General features: G+C 35.2%; 2 protein-coding genes across 2 annotated transcripts in view; both read right to left on the bottom strand.

Annotated features, from left to right (window-relative positions):
* Window positions 1-16,575, bottom strand: part of LOC111790945 (1,4-alpha-glucan-branching enzyme 2-2, chloroplastic/amyloplastic-like) — a 19,107-nt gene extending 2,532 nt beyond the window's left edge. Inside the window, exons 1-18 of the mRNA XM_023672077.1 lie at window positions 16,327-16,575; window positions 15,798-15,958; window positions 13,641-13,888; window positions 11,525-11,623; window positions 10,670-10,712; window positions 8,930-8,989; window positions 8,756-8,836; window positions 6,700-6,816; window positions 6,229-6,312; window positions 5,361-5,482; window positions 5,088-5,207; window positions 4,065-4,194; window positions 3,864-3,974; window positions 3,426-3,554; window positions 2,381-2,484; window positions 1,904-2,048; window positions 877-1,024; window positions 626-726 (exon numbers count right to left, since the gene is read on the bottom strand). Of these exons, the coding sequence (XP_023527845.1) occupies window positions 626-726; window positions 877-1,024; window positions 1,904-2,048; window positions 2,381-2,484; window positions 3,426-3,554; window positions 3,864-3,974; window positions 4,065-4,194; window positions 5,088-5,207; window positions 5,361-5,482; window positions 6,229-6,312; window positions 6,700-6,816; window positions 8,756-8,836; window positions 8,930-8,989; window positions 10,670-10,712; window positions 11,525-11,623; window positions 13,641-13,888; window positions 15,798-15,958; window positions 16,327-16,453 (2,130 nt within the window). The 5' untranslated portion in view covers window positions 16,454-16,575. The remainder of the gene's footprint in view (window positions 1-625; window positions 727-876; window positions 1,025-1,903; window positions 2,049-2,380; window positions 2,485-3,425; window positions 3,555-3,863; window positions 3,975-4,064; window positions 4,195-5,087; window positions 5,208-5,360; window positions 5,483-6,228; window positions 6,313-6,699; window positions 6,817-8,755; window positions 8,837-8,929; window positions 8,990-10,669; window positions 10,713-11,524; window positions 11,624-13,640; window positions 13,889-15,797; window positions 15,959-16,326) is intronic.
* Window positions 16,576-17,598: 1,023 nt separating this feature from the next.
* On the bottom strand, window positions 17,599-20,268 carry LOC111790218. Its single transcript, XM_023671067.1, has 4 exons — window positions 19,600-20,268; window positions 18,373-18,440; window positions 18,113-18,292; window positions 17,599-17,998 (listed from the first exon to the last, which is right to left on the bottom strand). The coding sequence occupies exons 1-4, from the start codon at window positions 20,126-20,128 to the stop codon at window positions 17,828-17,830; spliced, it is 948 nt and encodes a 315-aa protein (XP_023526835.1). The 5' UTR covers window positions 20,129-20,268; the 3' UTR covers window positions 17,599-17,827.
* Between the last annotated feature and the right edge of the window lie 24 nt (window positions 20,269-20,292).

Consider the following 20,292-nt stretch of genomic DNA (forward strand, 5'->3'; position numbering starts at 1 on the left):
ATATATATATATATATATATATATATATATATATATATATATATATATATATATATATATATATATATATATATATATGATTGAATCAGTTAAAATCCTTTCCCTTCATCTTTATTTGTAACAAGAAACTTGCTAGACCTTACTTTTGTCAGACAATATTTTGAGTTTATAGTCCGGTACACAAAAATCGATAATAATTTGGTTTTTGGTTTTTGAAAATAGCTTATAAAATACTACTTCCAACTATTAGTTTCTTTGTTTTGTTATCTAATTTGTAGGAATGTTTTCAAAATCCAAGCAAAGTTTTGAAAACTAAAAAAGGAATTTCTAAAAACTTGTATTTGTTTTTGGAATTTGGCTACAAATTTTAATATCTACTTGCTTAGGAAGATAAAAACTAATGGAAATGATGAGAAAANAAAAAAAAAAAAAAAAAAAAAAAAAAAAAAGGTTATCATCAGGGCCGAATAATTTGAGTTTTAACATTGTTGTACACTACCAAATACCAGCTGGGAATCTGAGGCATTAGAACCTAAGGTTGAGCCTTCAGACACGTGATAATCACACTCTTCAATAAAATATCAACCAAAATTACAGAAGAAAATAAGAGTTCGCAATCACTCACCAAATCAAATCTACGCCGACATTTATCATAACTGAAGTTGTTTCCAGGAACTAGTGCACCACCAGGAAGATGCTGATCGCCCCTTGGAAAATCAATCCACTCTGAAAGGATGATGATAGACAAATGACTTTCCAAAGCAAACAATAGAGCAACACATTGATAAAACCAAGATACTGCCAGATATTGAATGATTTATATGAAATATCATCCCAGTGATATAAAATAAAAGACTAAGCATAAGAGTATCTTACCAGGATGTCCAAATTCATTCCCCATGAAATTTAGGTATCCTTCTCCTCCCAATCCCATGGTAATAAGCCTTATCATTTTATGCAGTGGTACTCCACGATCAATTGCAGGAGTGGTTGGACTGTCCAAAGCCATGGAGTGATACATGTCCTGGAAAACATGAATATAAGAGAATTGCAGCCAAAATAATCCTCATCTTATGTGCTTCACATGGTCATTGGAAGCTAATAAGTTAACAACTATTTATGTAATCTCATAAAAACTAACCTGTTGCCTTCTAAAATTGGATAAACGGTTGTGAAGAGATGAAACAATAGACGAAAGTGAACATGCATGTAAAGATCTACAATTTATGAAGGTTTCGATAATTATACTTCCTTAATAAACTTGGATGAGGAGTTTCATTCTGCACAAATTTACCATGGATATAAGTATTTCTACATTTATCCATGTAAATCACCACTAAACCCAAAAACATAAGTCGATGGGTTAAGGAAAATTTAATTGTATCAATATACTTTCTAGTCTGCGGTATCTGTGATACTTTCTACCGTATGGATCCTACACAACCTAGTTGTTAGCTTATTGCATGTATATACGAATAAAAATAATTTGCAGAGTATGAGAATGTTTTCAATATAAGTATTTAAAGATAAATATGCTTTCAAGCACACTAACGAGAGAATGGAAACGTATATCACGTGCTCCTAAACACCATCAAATAACCTAGGAAATACCATCAAATAACCTAATGTCCTTTCTTAGACTCTTTAATAATATGCAAAGATTCTGACTTCTGAACTAAGATATTCCTTTTCATGAGAGGATTTCCATCATTGAACCTCAAAATCAACATGATCTAAACCCTAGGGGGATGTACATGAAGAGAAAATAATGAAATAGAAAAACGATTTGAACATGAAACAGAAAACCAATGATACTAGACCAACAGGCTTTAATTTCATGTTTGCATGTGCATCAATATTTGACAAGTTCACAGCATGGGAGTTGAGGGCGATGATTATTAACCTTGTCCATCAACCAGAATGCAAGTGTTTTATCACCGACAAGAGCTTGGTCATGACTTTCAGCATATGCAACGCACTTCTCTGACCACCTTCTGTTAACAAGCGTGTGAACAATATCACCCATTTTCCAATCTTCATCGCTTTTCCTACACCATAGACAAAATTGGTTAAAGTAGAGCATACCATAGCTTTTTTACGTACATTTAGGGGAAATATTTTAATAATATTATTTCACATGGAGGAATTGTGTTACCACATTTCCAAAATTGTTCAAACTTCAGAAAATAGGTTCTAAAAGCATCATTACTTCTGGAAAATTGTCCAATATCATATGGGTTATGTCATGCACTCGCTCTCAGCCAAGATATAAAATAGAGAAGTATAAAACATGGTTTTTTTACTAGTAATTAAGGTGATTTTTTTTTTAACATATGCTTATAGCAAATCTAAATAAAGTATTGAGGAAGAAACAACATACTTGAGAAGCTCGATCCATTTATCAGCAATGGCCATGTGCAGACGGTAATCAAATCCAATTCCACCGTCTTGGATAGGAATGCAAAAGGCGGGCATTCCACTGACCTGCAAAAATAAATTTTCATCTGATAAGACAGGAATATCTTCCCACTCTCACGGTCAAATCAAGTGTTCAAGAATCTAAAAGGCAATCTTTTAATAAAATAATCACTAAAAGGCAAATTTAACTTTGCATGTAGAATCAGAAAAGTTTACCACATAACATAAATATTCGAGATATTCACAAAGTATGAATATGAATTGTGGCAGCAGTTTTCCCTCGGTTCAAGCTAATGTCAATTAAAAGGGACCAACGGAGCATGGGAAGTCTACTCTCACGAAACTACCCACTGATAATTTCTTACCTCATGCCTACGACACCTGTTTAAAATAGTATGCTCTCCTTTAACTTTTAACTAACCTGATTTCCCAACCAACGGATAGGCGCACCCTCCCTCTCTTGGCCAATGGTTCTTAATTAGAATCCATTCTAATGGCTAAACGTGCTTGTATTCCGAAGATTTCTAGTATTCCATAATACTTTACAACTAATTATAAATCAAATTAATGTATCAAGTCAAATACAAGAGAAAGAAGTAACAAGAAAATAAAATTTAACCTATTCTAATCAGAACTTGTAAGCTTTTGATCTCAAATATTACTAATTAACCAAAATGATAATTTCTGAATTTTCTATGCACAAGAATGCTTTAATTTTGACATTAATTTTTAACACTCCCCTATCAGATGGATTGTCATACAATCCCAACTTGTTATCCAATTCTTCAAAATTAGGCCTTGGTAATAGTTTAGCAAGGATATCCACCGAGTAGGCACATAGTTGCATTGAACCATTAGATCGTCTGACTAAAATCAGGTGGAATATAAACATTCCATATATGTATATGATAATGTAAACACTGAGTGCCTGAAAGATGTATATGAATTGTTATAATCCCTAACCTATCTTAGACAAGAATATCAGTATATAAAGGTAAAAAACATACATCTTCACCAATTGAAACAGCCTCGGGATAAAGCCCATGAATCATATCATTCACCAGCATCAAATACACAACAGCATCAACATCTGTAGCAAATCCAAAGTACTCATTGTAGTTTCCAGTAAACACTGTCTGAAACACCCACAAAGAAAGAAAAAAGAAAGTTCTCGTCATAAGCCAAAGCATGACATAATATTATAAATCCTGACATAGTGAACAATGGTAGCCAACTAGAGTGTGAGGATTTGCCATATCAAAAAATAAAATGATAGAGAGTTGCAGATCTATAGGCAGGGAACTGTTTGACCCTTTCTTTCTTTTTTCTTTTTGGACAAGAGAATGTCTTTCATAAGCCTTTATAACCAGATTTCTCAAGAAACAAAAGCCTTGCACCGTGCCCCATCATGTGATATAAGTTCCCAACCCTCGTCGGTAAATTACCTCCAAGCCATGATGAGTGTACATCATTGAGGTCACACCATCAAATCTGAACCCGTCAAACTTGTATTCTTCCAGCCACCATCTTGCATTTGATAGTAGAAACCTTAATACCTAAATGAACAAGACATATCACGCAACCTTAGGTTATATACAGGCATGAGATAAATTACAAAAGAAAAAATAAGAGAAAAAAAATCTTACTTCCCAGCTTCCATAATTAAAAAGACGAGAATCCCACATCCAATGATAACCTCGTGATCCAGAATGAAAGTAATGGCCATCAGTACCATCAAACGAGTTCAGTCCATCCAACACATTCTTAGACGCATGACTGTATTTGTATCAGATACAAATCAATAAAGCATTATGCTTTTTTTCTTTTAAATGAAAAATAGATGAATAAAGAAAAAATGGACTTGGAAGAACACAATACACGGCACGTAAAACAAAGAACCAGATAGTGGATTTAAATATATAGCCAAAGATTTCAAAAAATTATGGTCAGACTAAACAGCATCTCGAAAATTATACTTGTAAGAATCCATGCATTCATTAAAAAATAATAATAATACAAATACAAATACAATAAAGAGCTTAAAGGAAAGGTTGACCAAAATTAATTATAGAAAAGGACTAAAATAAAATAAGGCCAAGGTCATAATTTCCAAAAGACTAGGTGACGAAAGCCAAAAGGGAGGCATTAAACTTGGCCACCTCCCAAACCTATTTACCTGATATTTCCATCTCGCTAAAAATTTCATTATTCCTTTCTAACCAAATACCCCACAGCCCAATGGAGAGAATTTTATTTTATTTATATAATTTCTTTTGAAACTCCAGGATCTTTTGTAAAACATTCTATTCTACCAAGAAATGAATAGTCATCCTTCCTATTAAAAGAAAAGTCTCATTGTATACCATAGATAAATCGATTGGATTATACCGCATAAACCTGCGGGAGCTATCGCTGATGAAATTGATTTTCCCCAGTTATTTTTTATGTCATTGTCATCATTTATGAAGAAAAGTAGCAAGGATTACCACTCGCCTCCATACATGCCAAGGGATATAAAAAGACAATTATTTAATCCTAAAAAAGCTAGGTAACGAATACTGAAGGATTTAGAACAAAATAAAAATTGAAACTATGCTCCCACTATGTACAGAAAATTAAATAGAGTTTCTAGTTCTTTCCATAATCTTGATCTCTTTTTCTTTGTTTACCTATGAACAATATCCATGAGAACAAGCAGGCCGAGCTCATGAGCTTTATCTATCAAAGATTTCAGTTCTTCAGGGGTTCCACAGCGACTGCTTGGAGCAAAAAAGTTGGTGACATGGTACCTATATTAAAATACTCAAGTTAACAAGAACTCAGGGAGCTACCACACAAACTGATGGCAGTAGTTCTGAGAAGGCTGCATATCATTATTGACAAAATTATACGTAAAACCCCCATAATTTAGAAAAATCAGCATATAATAAACATGAACTTACCCAAAACTAGCATAGTAGGAATGCTCTTGTATAGCCATGATCTGAACAGCATTGTATCCAAGTTTCTTAATGCGAGGAAGGACATCATCTCGAAAGTTTGCATATGTATTTATAATAGGTTCCTACATTTCATTGTTGAGTATATCAAGACCTGAATGGAAGAATGTTGTACAGTGGCAAAACTTAAGGTCCAAGGTTGTTGTAAATGAACATTTCAATATCCATTTTTTTTCTATTCTCTGGCAAATTAATCATGAAGCAATCCTTAGATAGCTCCATCTTTCTCACTCCTATCTCCATACACTTCTTTCCTTCTTTAAGCTTTTCCAAGTAATTTTTAGGGTTATCTGCTTTACAGTGTTCCTATCTATCTTACATCAAATTTTCTCGCGCCTTCTAAAGGTAGACATTGAAAAAAAAAACATGCAAAAACTTTTTTAGAAAGGTGACGATACAAGTGGAGATACAAGTGGTATTGTCTCAGTATAATCATGCAAATTCTAATTATCTGAAAGATAATGAGGGGCACACAAAGGATGGCTGGAAATAAAAAGGTTCAATGCAGTAAATTGGTAGTTTGGCTTGTGAATTCAGGCACAGCAGGGCAAATGACAATGAAAATATTCTTCTAGGAATTTAAGCTCATCAGTCTGCACTTTAAGGCAGGGAAGACCACAGTCGGAGTTTGATAAGGGAAGCGGTGATCAAGTTAGTTTTTTGGTTGGTTTCAGAGTTGGTTTCTTTTATGTTACTCCCAAGCAAAATTTTGAACAGGAAGTAATTTTGGCATGGAAAAGAACACAATGAAAAAGATAATAAACATTTAGAAAGAACACAGTATCTATCACAGGGAACAGAAGTTGCTTACCGTACTACTCATACCAACATGGCTCTCATAAATTCTAAGTGATTTTGGCTTTTTTGGCCGAGGATGTTGAAATACATACTTTTCCTACAACCACAGAAAATACAGTTTAGTAAAACAAACAGTTTGCAGCTTAGATGTAGAAAGTCATAAATTGCAACAGTTAAGGATTTCCTCACCCCTGATTTCACTAAACAAGTGAAAAATTTAAGATAGGAATTTTATTTCCTCTTTGATAGGCAATATCACTAAACTAAGAAATATATATTATTAGCCATTGATTTTGGAACGCTCCATCGATTTACAACGTATAATCTAATGTCAGTTGTATATTTTTCCCAATATTTATCAATATCTGCAGAAATGCAGTTCCAAAAGGTTTTCCATACTGCCTGAACAATTGTAAGACATGAGGGAAATTTTTTCACACTGGCTGAACGATTGTAAGACATGAGGTAAATTTATAAACCATACCTCTTCTGGTGGATCATAGTATATACCATTGTAAGGTATTTCACCCGGAGGCTGTACAGAAAACTTGATCCAAGCAGGAATTGAGTCTTTGATGCCAGAAGGAGTATCCATTCGAATCTATAAGTGACAAAGATCAAGTCATGAAGCAATAAGATCAAAGTTGCTAACAACATTACACAATAAAACAATTCATTTGTGCCTTTCATCAGAAAAAGCTAATTTGATTGGGCCTCCGTGTAATATTCTATGTCGAAGGGTGACGGAGGATCGTGATCATATTCTAAGTCTTGACTTATCTAGATGTAGGGGTTGAAAAAAGATGATCGAAGAATTCCTTCTCCACCCACTTCGCGAGAAAGGAAGCGTTTTGTGGCAAGCCAGAGTATGTGTGGTTTCGTGGAGCCTTTGCAGAGAATAATAACAGAATTTTTAGAGAGCTTGAGCATTCTCTTAGGGTTATTTGGTCTTTTGTTAGATTTCATATTTTCGTGATGAAACTTTCTTGTTGTTACTCGTTAAGTCATATTTTTCTTGATTCGAGACACATTTTACTCAGTTGGAGCCTATTCAAGTAGTGTTAGGACTTCTTGTGCAGGCTCATTTTTTGCATGTTTGGATAAATTTTTCAATCTCACACACAAAATATATATATATATATATATATATATATATATATATTCTGTTAAAATTAACACAACCATAAAGAGGAAGTTTTTCCTGATATCTATACAACAGTCATAAAATGTCAAGATATATAATTGAGAATTCTCCTAAAAGTAGAACGAATTATCCACCAAGCTATTTCCTACTTAACTATATAATATATGAATACATAAGAGGTCGTGAAAGCTTTACCAATCAAATGTTTCAAAACCTTTTAAGGATCATTAAATTGCACTGTTTACCACTAGTGTCCAACTTAGATGCTTCAGCCGTGCACCCTCATCTACGTAAACATTCTCAACCAGTAGTATGAATCAGAATATATCATTTCTTTGAAAAAAAAATCATTTTTGGTAGAATCTACAAAGCTCGACAAACAGAACTAAGTGAAGAAACATAGCAATATCCTAGAGACAAGGAGAAAACTTGCAGAGGCCACAAACACTAGTCAGGAACCTATTGCTTCTGAATTTATCAGCCAACGAAATTTTGAACTCAACAAAAATAAATAAATAAATTTTCAACAATGATTTTTAGTTTAGCACGACCTTAAAGGTGGAAAGTACTAGCCATCTTAAAAAATGACAATACAAGCGACAAACTCCATTAGAAAGAAACACCAGGCAAAAGAGTGAATGTAAGTAGGAAGAAACTAAACACAAGAAGAAAATGGATGACAAGGGAGTAGAGAGAAAGGGAAAGAGAGAGCCATTGCTTAACAACTCTTCATTCAAGTAGGAATATTGGATGTAACACGTGTTGCACATTGGAAAACTATGCCTCAGATGAATGTTTCAGCCTTGGGATTCATTTGTTTCAGGCTCATATTCCCTTCATTGATGAAAATATTATTGAACACCAGTATTTGGTAATTTCTGGCTCTGTATTGCCCAATAAAGACAATTAAACAAATTGTTTTCAACTATTTTAATCTCAGGGAAATTAAGCAAGAGTGAGGTCGCATGAAAAGCCCCAACATAGATGCCTTATATGAACATCTATTCTCATTAGTTTTCCATTTGGAAAAATAGTTCTGAATCATAAAGCCAACTTTTAATATCATGTACATAATCAATTTTCTCTTTTCCTCCATTGGATGGTTGACAGCTCTCACTTATGTCACATCACACCTTCACTCTTATGTTTTACTGGGAAATCCCATATAAAATGGAAAATGAGCTTTTCTGGATGCACATTGAGAGGGCTTTTATATGGCTTACTTGGCAAGAAAGGAGTCAAAGAATGTTTAAAGAAAAGGAGTTTGTTTTTACAGGTATTCTGATGCTATAGTCTTTTGTTTATTATTTGGTGTAAATGCTCTCCTCTTTTCCAGAGGCTTAAAATCACGACTATTTTCCTTGTATAACTTATATACCATCATCAGAATATGTACCTTCACGCGAGAACCATGAGGAATGGCTGAGGAACCGTCCGCATTATTAGGCAAAAAAATTTCCCAGACACCAAACTCATTCTGCAAAGTTTAAAAACATAACTGTAAATGGCATACTAAATCCAAAAAGAGTAATAAAATGCACAAAAAGTATCTACAACAAGTATTCCATACCCGGGTCATAATATCTGCAGTAGGATTCCAATTGTTGAAGTCTCCAATCAACGCAGCTGACTAAAAGAACAAGACAAAGATTATTTTCCTTGAAGTTCATCAAAAGCATATATGCGCAGAAAAAGTCAAATGAAGAAGGCCAGAAAATTGCTCCAAAGCACCATTAAGCCATACTGTTTTCAAATTAATTGAAAGCTGATTGGGTGTCACGGGAAATGGTTTCTGCTTACAGAATAAAAATTGAGCAAAAGCATGTTTTGACGACTGTTTTCTTAAAGTTATTTTCTCACGGTTAAATTTCAATGATGACTTGTCTTTGGAAGTAATTGGAGTTATTTTCCTGCCAAAGTAAAGAGATTGTGAATATGTTTTTTAGATTCTCAGAACTTCAGAAAGAGCCAAAAACGAATGGGTAGTTGGTTAAGAAAGCTGATCTCCCAAATCAATCTGAGTTCTTTTCCTCTATTTTTCAAAAAGTGACTTGGCTGTTGATAGTGAAGAGAAGAAAAAAAAAACCGGTGGAATTTTAATCATGCTATGAGCTTCTCAAACCTGGAAAAAAAACAGGTGGAAATTTATTCATGTTATGAGCTTCCCAGACCTGGTCAACTGGGCAACAAGATGTTTCTAAACTAATTTTGATGAAATGGTTCGAAGAAGAAACTATTAAATTACCAATGAATCAAAAAACTTAAGCTGATGGGTCATAATAAATTTAATTATATCAATATTTTGACAGAAATCGTCATGACAAAGCTCATGGAAGAAGAATTAGAAGTTGCAAAAACCTGGTCCTCGAGAATGGATAAGGAGTTGCATCTTGTTCCAAACTACCAACGGCAACCACCTTCCAATTTGTAACCATCCAATAAAAATCCCTCACAGGTTTTACAACTGTAGAAGCAATCTTCTCAGGAAGCCGGAAAATACGTACATATGAAACATTGGGAAGGTTTGAAAGAGAATGGCATAAGAGGTAACCAAGAAAAGTCTAATTTAGAAACCGTGGCATGTTTACTACTTAACATTGTTCAGTCAGTACAAGCTGAAATCCAACATAATGTTGAGCTACGGTCCCTATATGGTATATGCCAAAGCAAGCAGCTCAAAAAGATTAAGGAAAATCCCATCATTAAAGTAAGGGAAAATTAAATTTCATTTGGGAGCTTAGACATGGAAGCATTTGCACTGTGACTTCAATAAAAAGCTCCTTGGATTGCAACGTCTCCGAATTGGTGTGGGATTTTCCAAAAGAACGATGAAACCTTGCTCCATCTCTTCATAACTTGCCCTTTGCAGTTTCTTTTCGGGAGTTAATCCTCATGGCTTTCAATTGGAACCTAGCTCTTCCCGGAAATATGACTACATTTCTAGAAGTGGTCCTTATGAGTCATCCTTTTGGCAAGGAAAAGGAAGTTTAATGGAATTGCTTCATAGAAGCTTTCTTTTGGTTTTACATGGATAGAGTGCGAGCGTCACATCTTTGAGGATAAAGCCACCACCTTTAATGAATTTTTTGATCATCTTACCTACATTGCTATCTCTTGGTGTAAATTACACCCTCATTTTATATCATACAACCTCACTTCTCTCATTGTCCCAAGTGTTTTTTGTAATTCCTTTTGACACTGTCATATTTTATCATTTCTATCTCATCAATGAAATGAAAGAATCTATGTTTCTCAATAAAAAATAATTAAAATAATTCTTTTATAAAGAAAAAAGTAGGGGAAAACTGACCATGGCTCCTGGTGCCCATTCCCTGTACGTGATACCCGTGGCACTGAAAAAACCAATTGAGAACAAATTTAGGAGCCATACAAGAAATTTATCATGCATGGTTTAAATAACGGTGTATAGGAAAAAGGCGATTGGACCTGCTATTATTAACATACATAACAGAAAGAGAGGGTGAACTAGTGGGAAAGAAGTGAAAGTGGGGGGCCTTATTTGTAGCCAACTAGTAGGTGGGAAAGGCGTGCACACCTAGTGGCCATTAAGGATAGCTGATGTTAGGGTGAGAAGTACTCAGGTGAAAAACTAACAAATGGGAGAGAAAGGTGTACTGAAATTTCCCTTAGGCTTGCACTTCTATGAACCTTTTTAAATCTGAAGTAAACTCTATCACAGGGTACTGAAGTAAATTAGGTTATGGACGTAATAATAGAAAAATGATATTAATCAAGAGTATCTGTGATGAAATAATCGAGCCACAAAAGAAGTTTCACCAAATACTGAAAGTAGGAGATGGTATCCCACATATTTTTTCCGTTATTTATTGTTTATCAATTATTTTCCATATTTCTGCATACTTGTCTCCTTATTTCCCTGAGATTGCTGAAATATATACATGCCTCTTGCCATACTTTATTTTCTGCATACAAATATATTCTCCATACAACAGCAGTAAAAGAATAGATAGAAAAATTATTATATGAAAGGTTCAAATTTTGTTACATATAAAGCCAATCATAAGGAGGTCAGAATCAGAGTTCACACTTGTGTGTGTGTGAGAGTGAGTGAGTGAGTTTGTGTGTGTGCTTGAGAAAGAGAGAGAGAGACACGCAGGCAGCACATAGAAACCAAGAAAGTTACCTGCGTGTGAAACCGAACTTTTCATATCCACGAGAGAATGCCTCTAAACCACCTTCATTCTGGTCAATAGCCTCCCTCATCCTTCTGTACTGTCCATATCTAAAAACGAATAGAAATGGTTAAACTTTATTCAGTATGCTACTAAAAAACACCTTAAAATATATCTTACAAGCAGTGCCAACTTACGAGACGAATGGCCAATTGAAGGGAAAAAAAAAATGTGGTTATGCAAATAAGGAGGGGATAATACCTACTACAAAACCAAATATATTACAGAAACCTACATTAAATCTTCAAAATGGACTCTAGGAAGGGTCCTATTGTGGAGATCTGTAGTTCACGGTATTGATGGTTCATAAACTAAAGTGATTATTCCATGCTCAATCCTCTTCTATCATGAAGTCAAAGTTGATCTTACAAAACAAGAACGCCCAATCGCTACTTGATTATCATAAAACATTTTCAAATCCTTCTATGACCTTAATTCTATTAATATTTTATTTTATGACATCCTTTGTCATGTATCATAGCAATAAATTCAGCCTGCGCACTAGGAAAATTCTAATGGTCTGAATATAGCATTTTTTTCATGTTACAAAATGTCATGGGTAAAGCCCTAATTATAATACTATATGTAAGGATAGAAATAATAGTAGAGAAGGAAAGGAAAGAACACCCAGAAAATACTTACATAAATGAGCCTAATGAATAGGATTTGAATAATGGGCTACTCCATTTACCGGAGAGGCAAAGAAGCTAAAAACTCCACTACATGAGACCGCCCACTATTTCTAATTATGTTAACTAGCAATATGTGTTTCAGTTCCTAATCTTTTAAAACAGCCTCCATGTGTTTTGTTGCCATGCTTTCTCTGCATTATGTTATGTACATTTGCACAATATATTGCTAGTCTGGAGTATTTTAAGACAGAGTTAGCTACTTTTTTAGTCCTCAAGGTTTGGGCTCATTCCTTTTGATCCCTAGGTTGCAGCATCTTACAATTTTGCCCCGATGTTTCAGTAATGGCCCATTTTAGTCCTTGAAATCTCAGGTCATAAATGAAAAGTTGATCGGATCCATTTGAATACCAAATGATGTCTAGTAGAAGTGACATGACACGCTAATATGTTTCAAACAAAGAAAAAGTTCTTAGAAGGAAAATCCCTTCCCCTTCCTTGCTGCCTTCAGTACGTTTTCTTTGTTGGGCAAATTGTGAGGAGCAAAATCACATACTCATCGAGTGCTCCTTCTCCCTGGCATGTTGGCATCATTTATTACATATTTTCAGCTTGGATTGGGAGATCTCTATTAATTCCAAAAGCAAGATTCCCTACGATATTTAATTGATAATTACTAGAGGAATGAAGAACTGAAGATCAAGAAAATGGAAAGGCAACAAATTCATGTAACTCACCTTTTCTTAGGAAATGTAAGTCGTTATTAATATGGAAATGATAGTATGGTGTAGGAGAATAAAGTGATGTAATAGGATTAGGAATAATCTAAATAATTGGCTGGATTAATTTTTAACTGATTTTGGTTGTTAATTAAGCCTGCTTGTTAGTTCGTAGTTTGTTGGTATTTTGACTTTACTTCGTCAGTATGTTGGTTGACACCCTAAGTAAAGGGACAGATGGTATTACATGTTGATGTTGCTTCTCTCCTAACACGTGCTACCTTTGTAAGAGGGAGGGGAGTATCAAAACCATTTACGAATGCATTGTCATGTCCCTTATTCAAGAATGAATTTTGGTCTTTCCCTTTGAATGCTTTCTCCAACCCTGAAAAAATCCTGAGAGATCATCCTTTCCTATGAAATGCAAAGTCCTCTCGGAAAATGCAATGAAGGGGATTATTTAGAAAACTTACCAAGAAACTATATTTTTCAAGGATACTTCTAAAGAAAGTGAATGAGCTTGGGTGTTATATAGTCCAAAGTCTTCCAAATTCCTTTCCAAGATCCTTTCTGTAAATATAATTCTTCTTTTTATCATTATCGGGTGGATGTATTTTTGGAATCCCCTTGGCTTTGTTCAGGATGATGCCTTATTGCGTGCTGTACTTATTCTAGGTCTAATGGAAGTGATACCTATCAAGGATGACTAACAAACTTACCGGTAATCAAGATGTTCTCTGTGATTCAACAAATATGGATCTATTTCGTAGATTCTCTGTCCACCGCCAGGTGGAGGAATGGACCTCACAGTGAAATCAGCGTTACTTTTTGAAGGAATTGATATCTCCTCCAGCGGTGCTTGATCACCATCAACATTATCTACTGGCAATGATTGAAGATCTTGATCTGTTTCTTCAACAAGCTTCTCATCAGCTTCCATTGTTTGATTATCTACATCATGAAGCACCTGAAACCATATTACAAAACAATGAAACAAATTTATTGAGAAGAGAATAGATGTGGCAACGAAAGTAACCATGAGTATAAAGACAAAAGTAAAGACATCAAGTCAGTACGACTAACAGACAAAAGCTATCCTGAATGAAAATCCTTGGAATGAAAAACGTAATTGAACGGGCCTAGATAATAGAAATTTTTTACAAACAGTACTAAATCAGAGCAAGGATAGCAAGATGGCTGATTTGTAGGCTTGATTCTAAAATAGATTTGGGGAATTAAGATTCTTTGTACACCCCTGGAGATTTAAAACATCTCACATATAGTTAGAACCATTTCATACAACTCAAAGAGGTTACCAACATAATTAATGGCATGATCTTTGAGATTTAGAATTCAATTGTAGTTTTTTTTATTATGTATAAGTATTTATTTATGTGAATGACATATACAAAAACTTCAAAGATGTAAAAACAGCTCTCCAATTGGAAGCAAAATAATAAGAAAAAGCTTTGGAAGAAGAGCTCCAAAGAGAAACAAATCAGACCACAGACCCAAAATCCTAAACTCGTCTTGAAAGATCCGTCATCCTCTACAAAATGTAGAATACAATAAAACTAAGAATAGCTTTAACCGTGTAACATTTAGAGCGTCAAATGCAATTAGATCCATTTTTGGGTATTAAATTAATAAGACCAAATGCCCAAAGCTTTCTTATTGAGATTGGTGAAACCACAAATGAAAGATGCAAGGTTCCGAGAGGACTGGTCCAGGGAAAGCCAAGTCAATGTTGAAAAATTAAATCAAAAGAGCTCCCTTCAAATAATTGAGAGAAAAGGCATTTCAAAAGCAAGCAGACAGCAGTCACAGCAAGAATTGAAAAAATATACACATTTGGTAGTAGGTAACGATGTCTCTCTTGAACTTTGTCGCAAGTGCTAAGCCCTCCTTGAAAACAGTCCAAACCAAAACTTATTTTCTTTGAATATCCGCATTTGCAAACTGCAACTCCACATAATTACTTTTTTACCGACGAAAGACACTTGTATGCAGTCTCAATTTTTATTTAGAACAGAAGGACATCCAGTGATAGGTTTTGTCTTCAACCGCGTAATTGAATTTCTATCAGTGACATGAAAAATAATTTATATCACCCAGAACAAAAACTAACCTTCCTGCTTATTTCACACCTTTCATAACTCCATATACCATGTAAACTTCTTTTATATCATCACATTGCCATGCAAGTCCATCGACAATGCACCTATGACTGACTATAAGGCTGTGGTTTCTCAGCAGCAATTTTTATTTATTTATTTTGAGAAGAGAAACCAATTTCATTGGTGAATGAAATAACAGAAGCTTAATGGGCTCCCAACACAAAGAGGTGAACTACAACAAAGATCTCCCACTAGAAATTTAAAAAAAAAATTTTAAAAATCTATAATCTCTAAAAGGATGTGTATGTGCCCCATGGTTAGGATGATCCATAACAACTGAAGATAGATTAGCCGACATGTCATTTGGCAAAACCACAGACCAGCCAAAAGCATCAAGCACTGTTTTCCAATACTGAGAAGGGTGCAATGAGCAAAAAGATGGCAAGGATGCTTTGAGGAAGAAAAGCACAAGACACACCAATATGGAGAGAGGGCGAAATGAGTCACTCCTTTATAAGCAATCAGCTCTATTATCAAAGTCCACCATGACTAAGTTCCTAAGTATTCTTCCATATCACATAATATGAATATTTTTCGAATCATTACCATTAGTGTGAACAAAGTCATTCATGATATTGGTTTCTTAACAGAAATTTGGCCCTCCAATATCGAATAAATGGTTTAAAATCTAAATTTCAGCTTAAATTGCAATAAAATCTGTAACAATCTCAGTAAAACCAATAACATAATATCATTAACCTGAGTGTCCTCGGAGGCAGGGTCAGAAGTTTCAGGCAGCCCGGCCAAAGTCGAAGATCTATTGCTTCCAGTCCCAGGAACCAGGACCTTGTCAGAAGCAGCATTTGCAGACGACAACACGGAACCAGAATCATGAGTAGACTTGCTTACAACAATCTTCCCTGCAAACAAGGATCGCTTCAATTCCATGGACAGAAGAACAAATCTCCGGAAACAGATTAATTAATTTCACAAGCACGAACTGAAGTTCATTAACAACTAATCCGTTTACAAGTCCTCTAAACAAACAAGAACTCACAATACACCCCGTAGTGATAACCAGCCAGGAAAATCTTAGCACATAACATACACTTACATACAACGCCAGTGATACAAATCAACCTTTCAACGCATATAAACGACATTTTCAGGCAAAGATAAGCAGAAAAAACTAATCAAACAAGAGAATCAAGTGGAGCTCCAGGAGTCTACATCTTATAAAAGAGTAAAAACATTATTAGGAATGAAAATGCAAAAGTGAGATGAGTACTGGCAGACGAGTCCTTCCGCAGGAAGAGAGACATCGGCATCCTCCTGTCGCCATTGACGGTGGAGTCAGAGCACTTGCAGATTGGCGGAACTGCAGGAAACCGAATCCCTGGGATCGTATAAACCATTTTCCGACGAGAAAAGGAGAGAGGTTGAGAAAAATGGAAGCAGCGAGAGATTGAATGAAGGTGATGAAACTGCGTGAAGACAGTTAAGAAAGAAAAATAAAAGTGAATCTGTATGTATACACTATTCAGGAAAGAAAGAGAAATGAACGACGCGCGAGAGAAGGAAGATGGAGGGAGGTTAGATGACACGTGGACAGTCGTGGTACGTGGGTCCCGCATCATAAGGTTTTTCCTCCTTTTTTTACTATTAATTTTGCGCGCCTTTCAACATTCGATGCCAAGTTCTAAATCTATTTCTTGAAAAATAAATAAATAAATAAATAAATAAAAGGTGAAAGTACCATTTTAGACTGTTCTCAGTAGTTTTAAATTTCAGATTTGATATTAAAAATCCATAATTACATAAAAAAAAAAGGACAAATTATAATAAATGTCTATTTCAGATTATAACCCCATTTAATTGTTCAAATTAAAATATGTAGATATATATAGCATAATATATAAGTTAATATTATACCAAATCTATAATGTAAAATATGTTAATTAATTGATAATGTAATTATTATGTTTTTGTTCTAAATATGTTCATAAGGATAATTGGAAGTGTTAATCGATCAAACTATATTAATTACGGATAAAAAAATACATCAATTTTAAATTATTTAAAATCAGATCATATTGTTACCATCTAATATAATTTAATATATTTAAATTAAATAAGTCACGAGAAAATGACCAAAGTACCAAAATGGAGTAAAAATATGAAAAATCTTAGTGAAACTTATTTTTTGAAGTAAAATATGTACAAAATTTAAGAAGCTATTATGAGGAAAAAAAATGATGATAAAAAGAGGGAAATAAAAAAAAAATGTTTAATGTGTTGTCGAAGAAAACAACTCATGGAAAAAGGTGATGGATCACGTGACTACGTGGGTGTCATTTGTGGAAGGCTAAACTTAAAAGGCATAACATATTGCTTATTTACAAATAGAATAAATTAATAAAAATAATCGCTAAATTTTATATTTTGTTTAGAAAATATTATTAAATTTTCAAAATTTTAAATAATACCATTAAACCTTTTACAAAAATACATAATAAATTAATGCTATTGAGTAGGATTTTTCTAAAACATAGACAGAGACATTGAAAGAGGACTATAGTGTCCATATCTTCTTTAATGGAAATCAAGAACAAAGAAGGAATATGCTGTGCCAATATAAATCCAAATAACCCTTTCAATTTCCACATGATTTTTCTAAGTAAATAGGAAAGTAAATACAATTACATTCTTACCCGCCCGCTCGTTTGAATAACAAATATCGTTTCATGGGTATGAATATTAAGCCCGCCCGCCCGCTTTCCCGACACCGATCAGTGTTTCGTGTTATCGATATCACGCACAATTTTCATCGACGGGAGCACAATGGCAGCTACAGGGTTATCTTTTAGCCCACCTCCTTCATCAATGATGAGTCTTAAGCCATCAATATGAAGCTTACCATGGTGTCCACTTACAACGATTGTTGGCTTCTCAGACAGTGCCTGCAAGGAACAATCCAGATGCCACAGATTTCAGGGAGTTTTTAAGGATCAAAGCCATTGAAATTCATTGAAAGAACAGCATGAACTGAGGTGTGTGTGACTTTGAGTACTCACATTTGGGATATCCCAAACGTTTTTCCTCCCACTAAGACACTCTATCTTGGGTGATTTGGTGTCTTTGGCTTTCAAGGAATTCAGTTGTTCTTCAACATCTTTCCCTCGCTCTAAACCGGCGTGGACGGCTATCAATTTATAGTGTTTGATGCCTTCCTCTGTCTCCAAACAGATATCATCCTGGAATCAATTACTAAGATCATTAGATTCATTTTGGTTATATGTTTTGAATGTGGTTTACTTGAGAGTGGGAGACTTGCCTCTTCATGTACCCAAGCCATATTGGAAAGGAACTTCTTGTGTTCATCAGGCACTGCCCCCACCAAATCTGAGAAAGAATGGTTACATTGTTTAGTTGGATACTCAACTTATGAAACAAGAACAAACCAAAAAAGTTAGCATCTACTGTATTTAGGTATAAATTATAACCAGAAACCTGCAAGAATCTCTGCAATTAAACACATAAGTTGTCTTTGTTATGCATGGGAGTTCAATCAGGAAGTTAGTACATGAAGAAACGGTAGCTAGTCGAAGTGCCCCCCACTTCCTTCATTGCCTTTGCGACATTCTACATCGGTTGGGGAGGGGAATGAAACATTTGTTATAAGGGTGTGAAAACCTCTGCTTAGAAGATGTGTTTTAAAACCCTGAGGTTAACGACAATACATAACAAGCCAAAGCGGACTATATCTGCTAGTGGTGGGCTTGGACCGTTACAAATGGTATCATAGCTAGACACTAGGCCCGTAAGAGGATGGATTGAGAGATCCCACATCAGTTGGAGAGGGGAACGAAACACTCGTTATAAGGGTGTGGGAACCTCTCCCTAATAGACACGTTTTAAAACCGTGAAGTTGACGGCGATATGTAACAGGCCAAGCAGACAATATTGGCTAGCCGTGGGTTTTGAATGTTATAAATGGTATCAGAGCTAGACATTGGGCAAAGTGGGCGATATGTAACAGGCCAAGCAGACAATATTGGCTAGCCGTGGGTTTTGAATGTTATAAATGGTATAAGAGCTAGACATTGGGCAGAGTGCCAACAGAGACACTGGGCCAGTAAGAGAATGGCTTGAGAGATCCCACATCGGTTGGAGAGGGGAACGAAACATTCGTTATAAGGGTGTAGGAGGGGAACGAAATATTCGTTATAAGGGTGTAGAAACCTCTCCCTACGTACCGGTATTATATCAATCTTAGTGCAACTTACCTGTTCTTCACAGTTTAAATTTACTTCTTATCGGTTCCTACCAGAAAAAACAGGGCATTCATTGTTGTGCATAGATCAAAACCTCAAAATCCAGTTCAAGGAAGGGTCCATGGGGGATAAAATGATATCTATTCGAGAGAGGTATGGGTTTAAAAATGTTTAAGAGCCAGAGCTAATCCTCAGTATCCAAAGCTTTGTTCATCAAGAATGAAAAGGAAAATTCAAAATGCAATGAATTCAAGGTAGTAAGAGGAAAAGGAAGAAGAGAAGAATACCTGCAGAGCCATGAGGAACACCATAGGACTCAAATGTCGGTCCAGCATCATAAATGGAACCCTGATATTCAGTCCCCTTCGCCAAATTGGTTTTCACCGTAATTTTCCCACCCCATCTCCTCCCTTGCAAATGCATATTCTCGTACCCCTTACCTCTGAACCACCCTTCTCGCTTTTCGTTCTCCTCGAACTGCGTCCACGTATCCTTAAAAGCCGATCCATCGGCCGGAGGAGGCAAAATTCCGAGGAAAGCGGCGAACGCGAAATCGTGATTTCCGGCGAGGAAAACGTGCTTCTGGCTTGGATATCTGGAGGGTAAATTGATCAAGAAATCAATTACTTCTCGGCTATTCGATCCCCTGTCGCAATAATCGCCTAAGAAGATTATGAGGGCGGAATTGAAATCCGATGGCTCAATGGAGGACTCGAGATTCAACCATAAGTTTCGAAGCTTGGTGATGTATCCATGGACGTCGCCAATGCAACAGACTACTCTGGTTTTCGCCGGATTGTGATCGGAATGCGACATCGGATTGACAACGAGACGACGTGGTGAATTGCGTATAGTTGAGGCAGCTGGTATAAAATTATCCCTTATTAGGATTTTTATTTTTTATTTTCTAGTCAGAGGATTTTCAAAAAATAATAATGATAAATAAATTTTTGGTTTTAAACTATTTGAAAGAGCTAGTT

The sequence above is a fragment of the Cucurbita pepo genome, chromosome LG03, assembly GCF_002806865.2.
Source record: "Cucurbita pepo subsp. pepo cultivar mu-cu-16 chromosome LG03, ASM280686v2, whole genome shotgun sequence".
Lineage (NCBI taxonomy): Eukaryota > Viridiplantae > Streptophyta > Magnoliopsida > Cucurbitales > Cucurbitaceae > Cucurbita > Cucurbita pepo.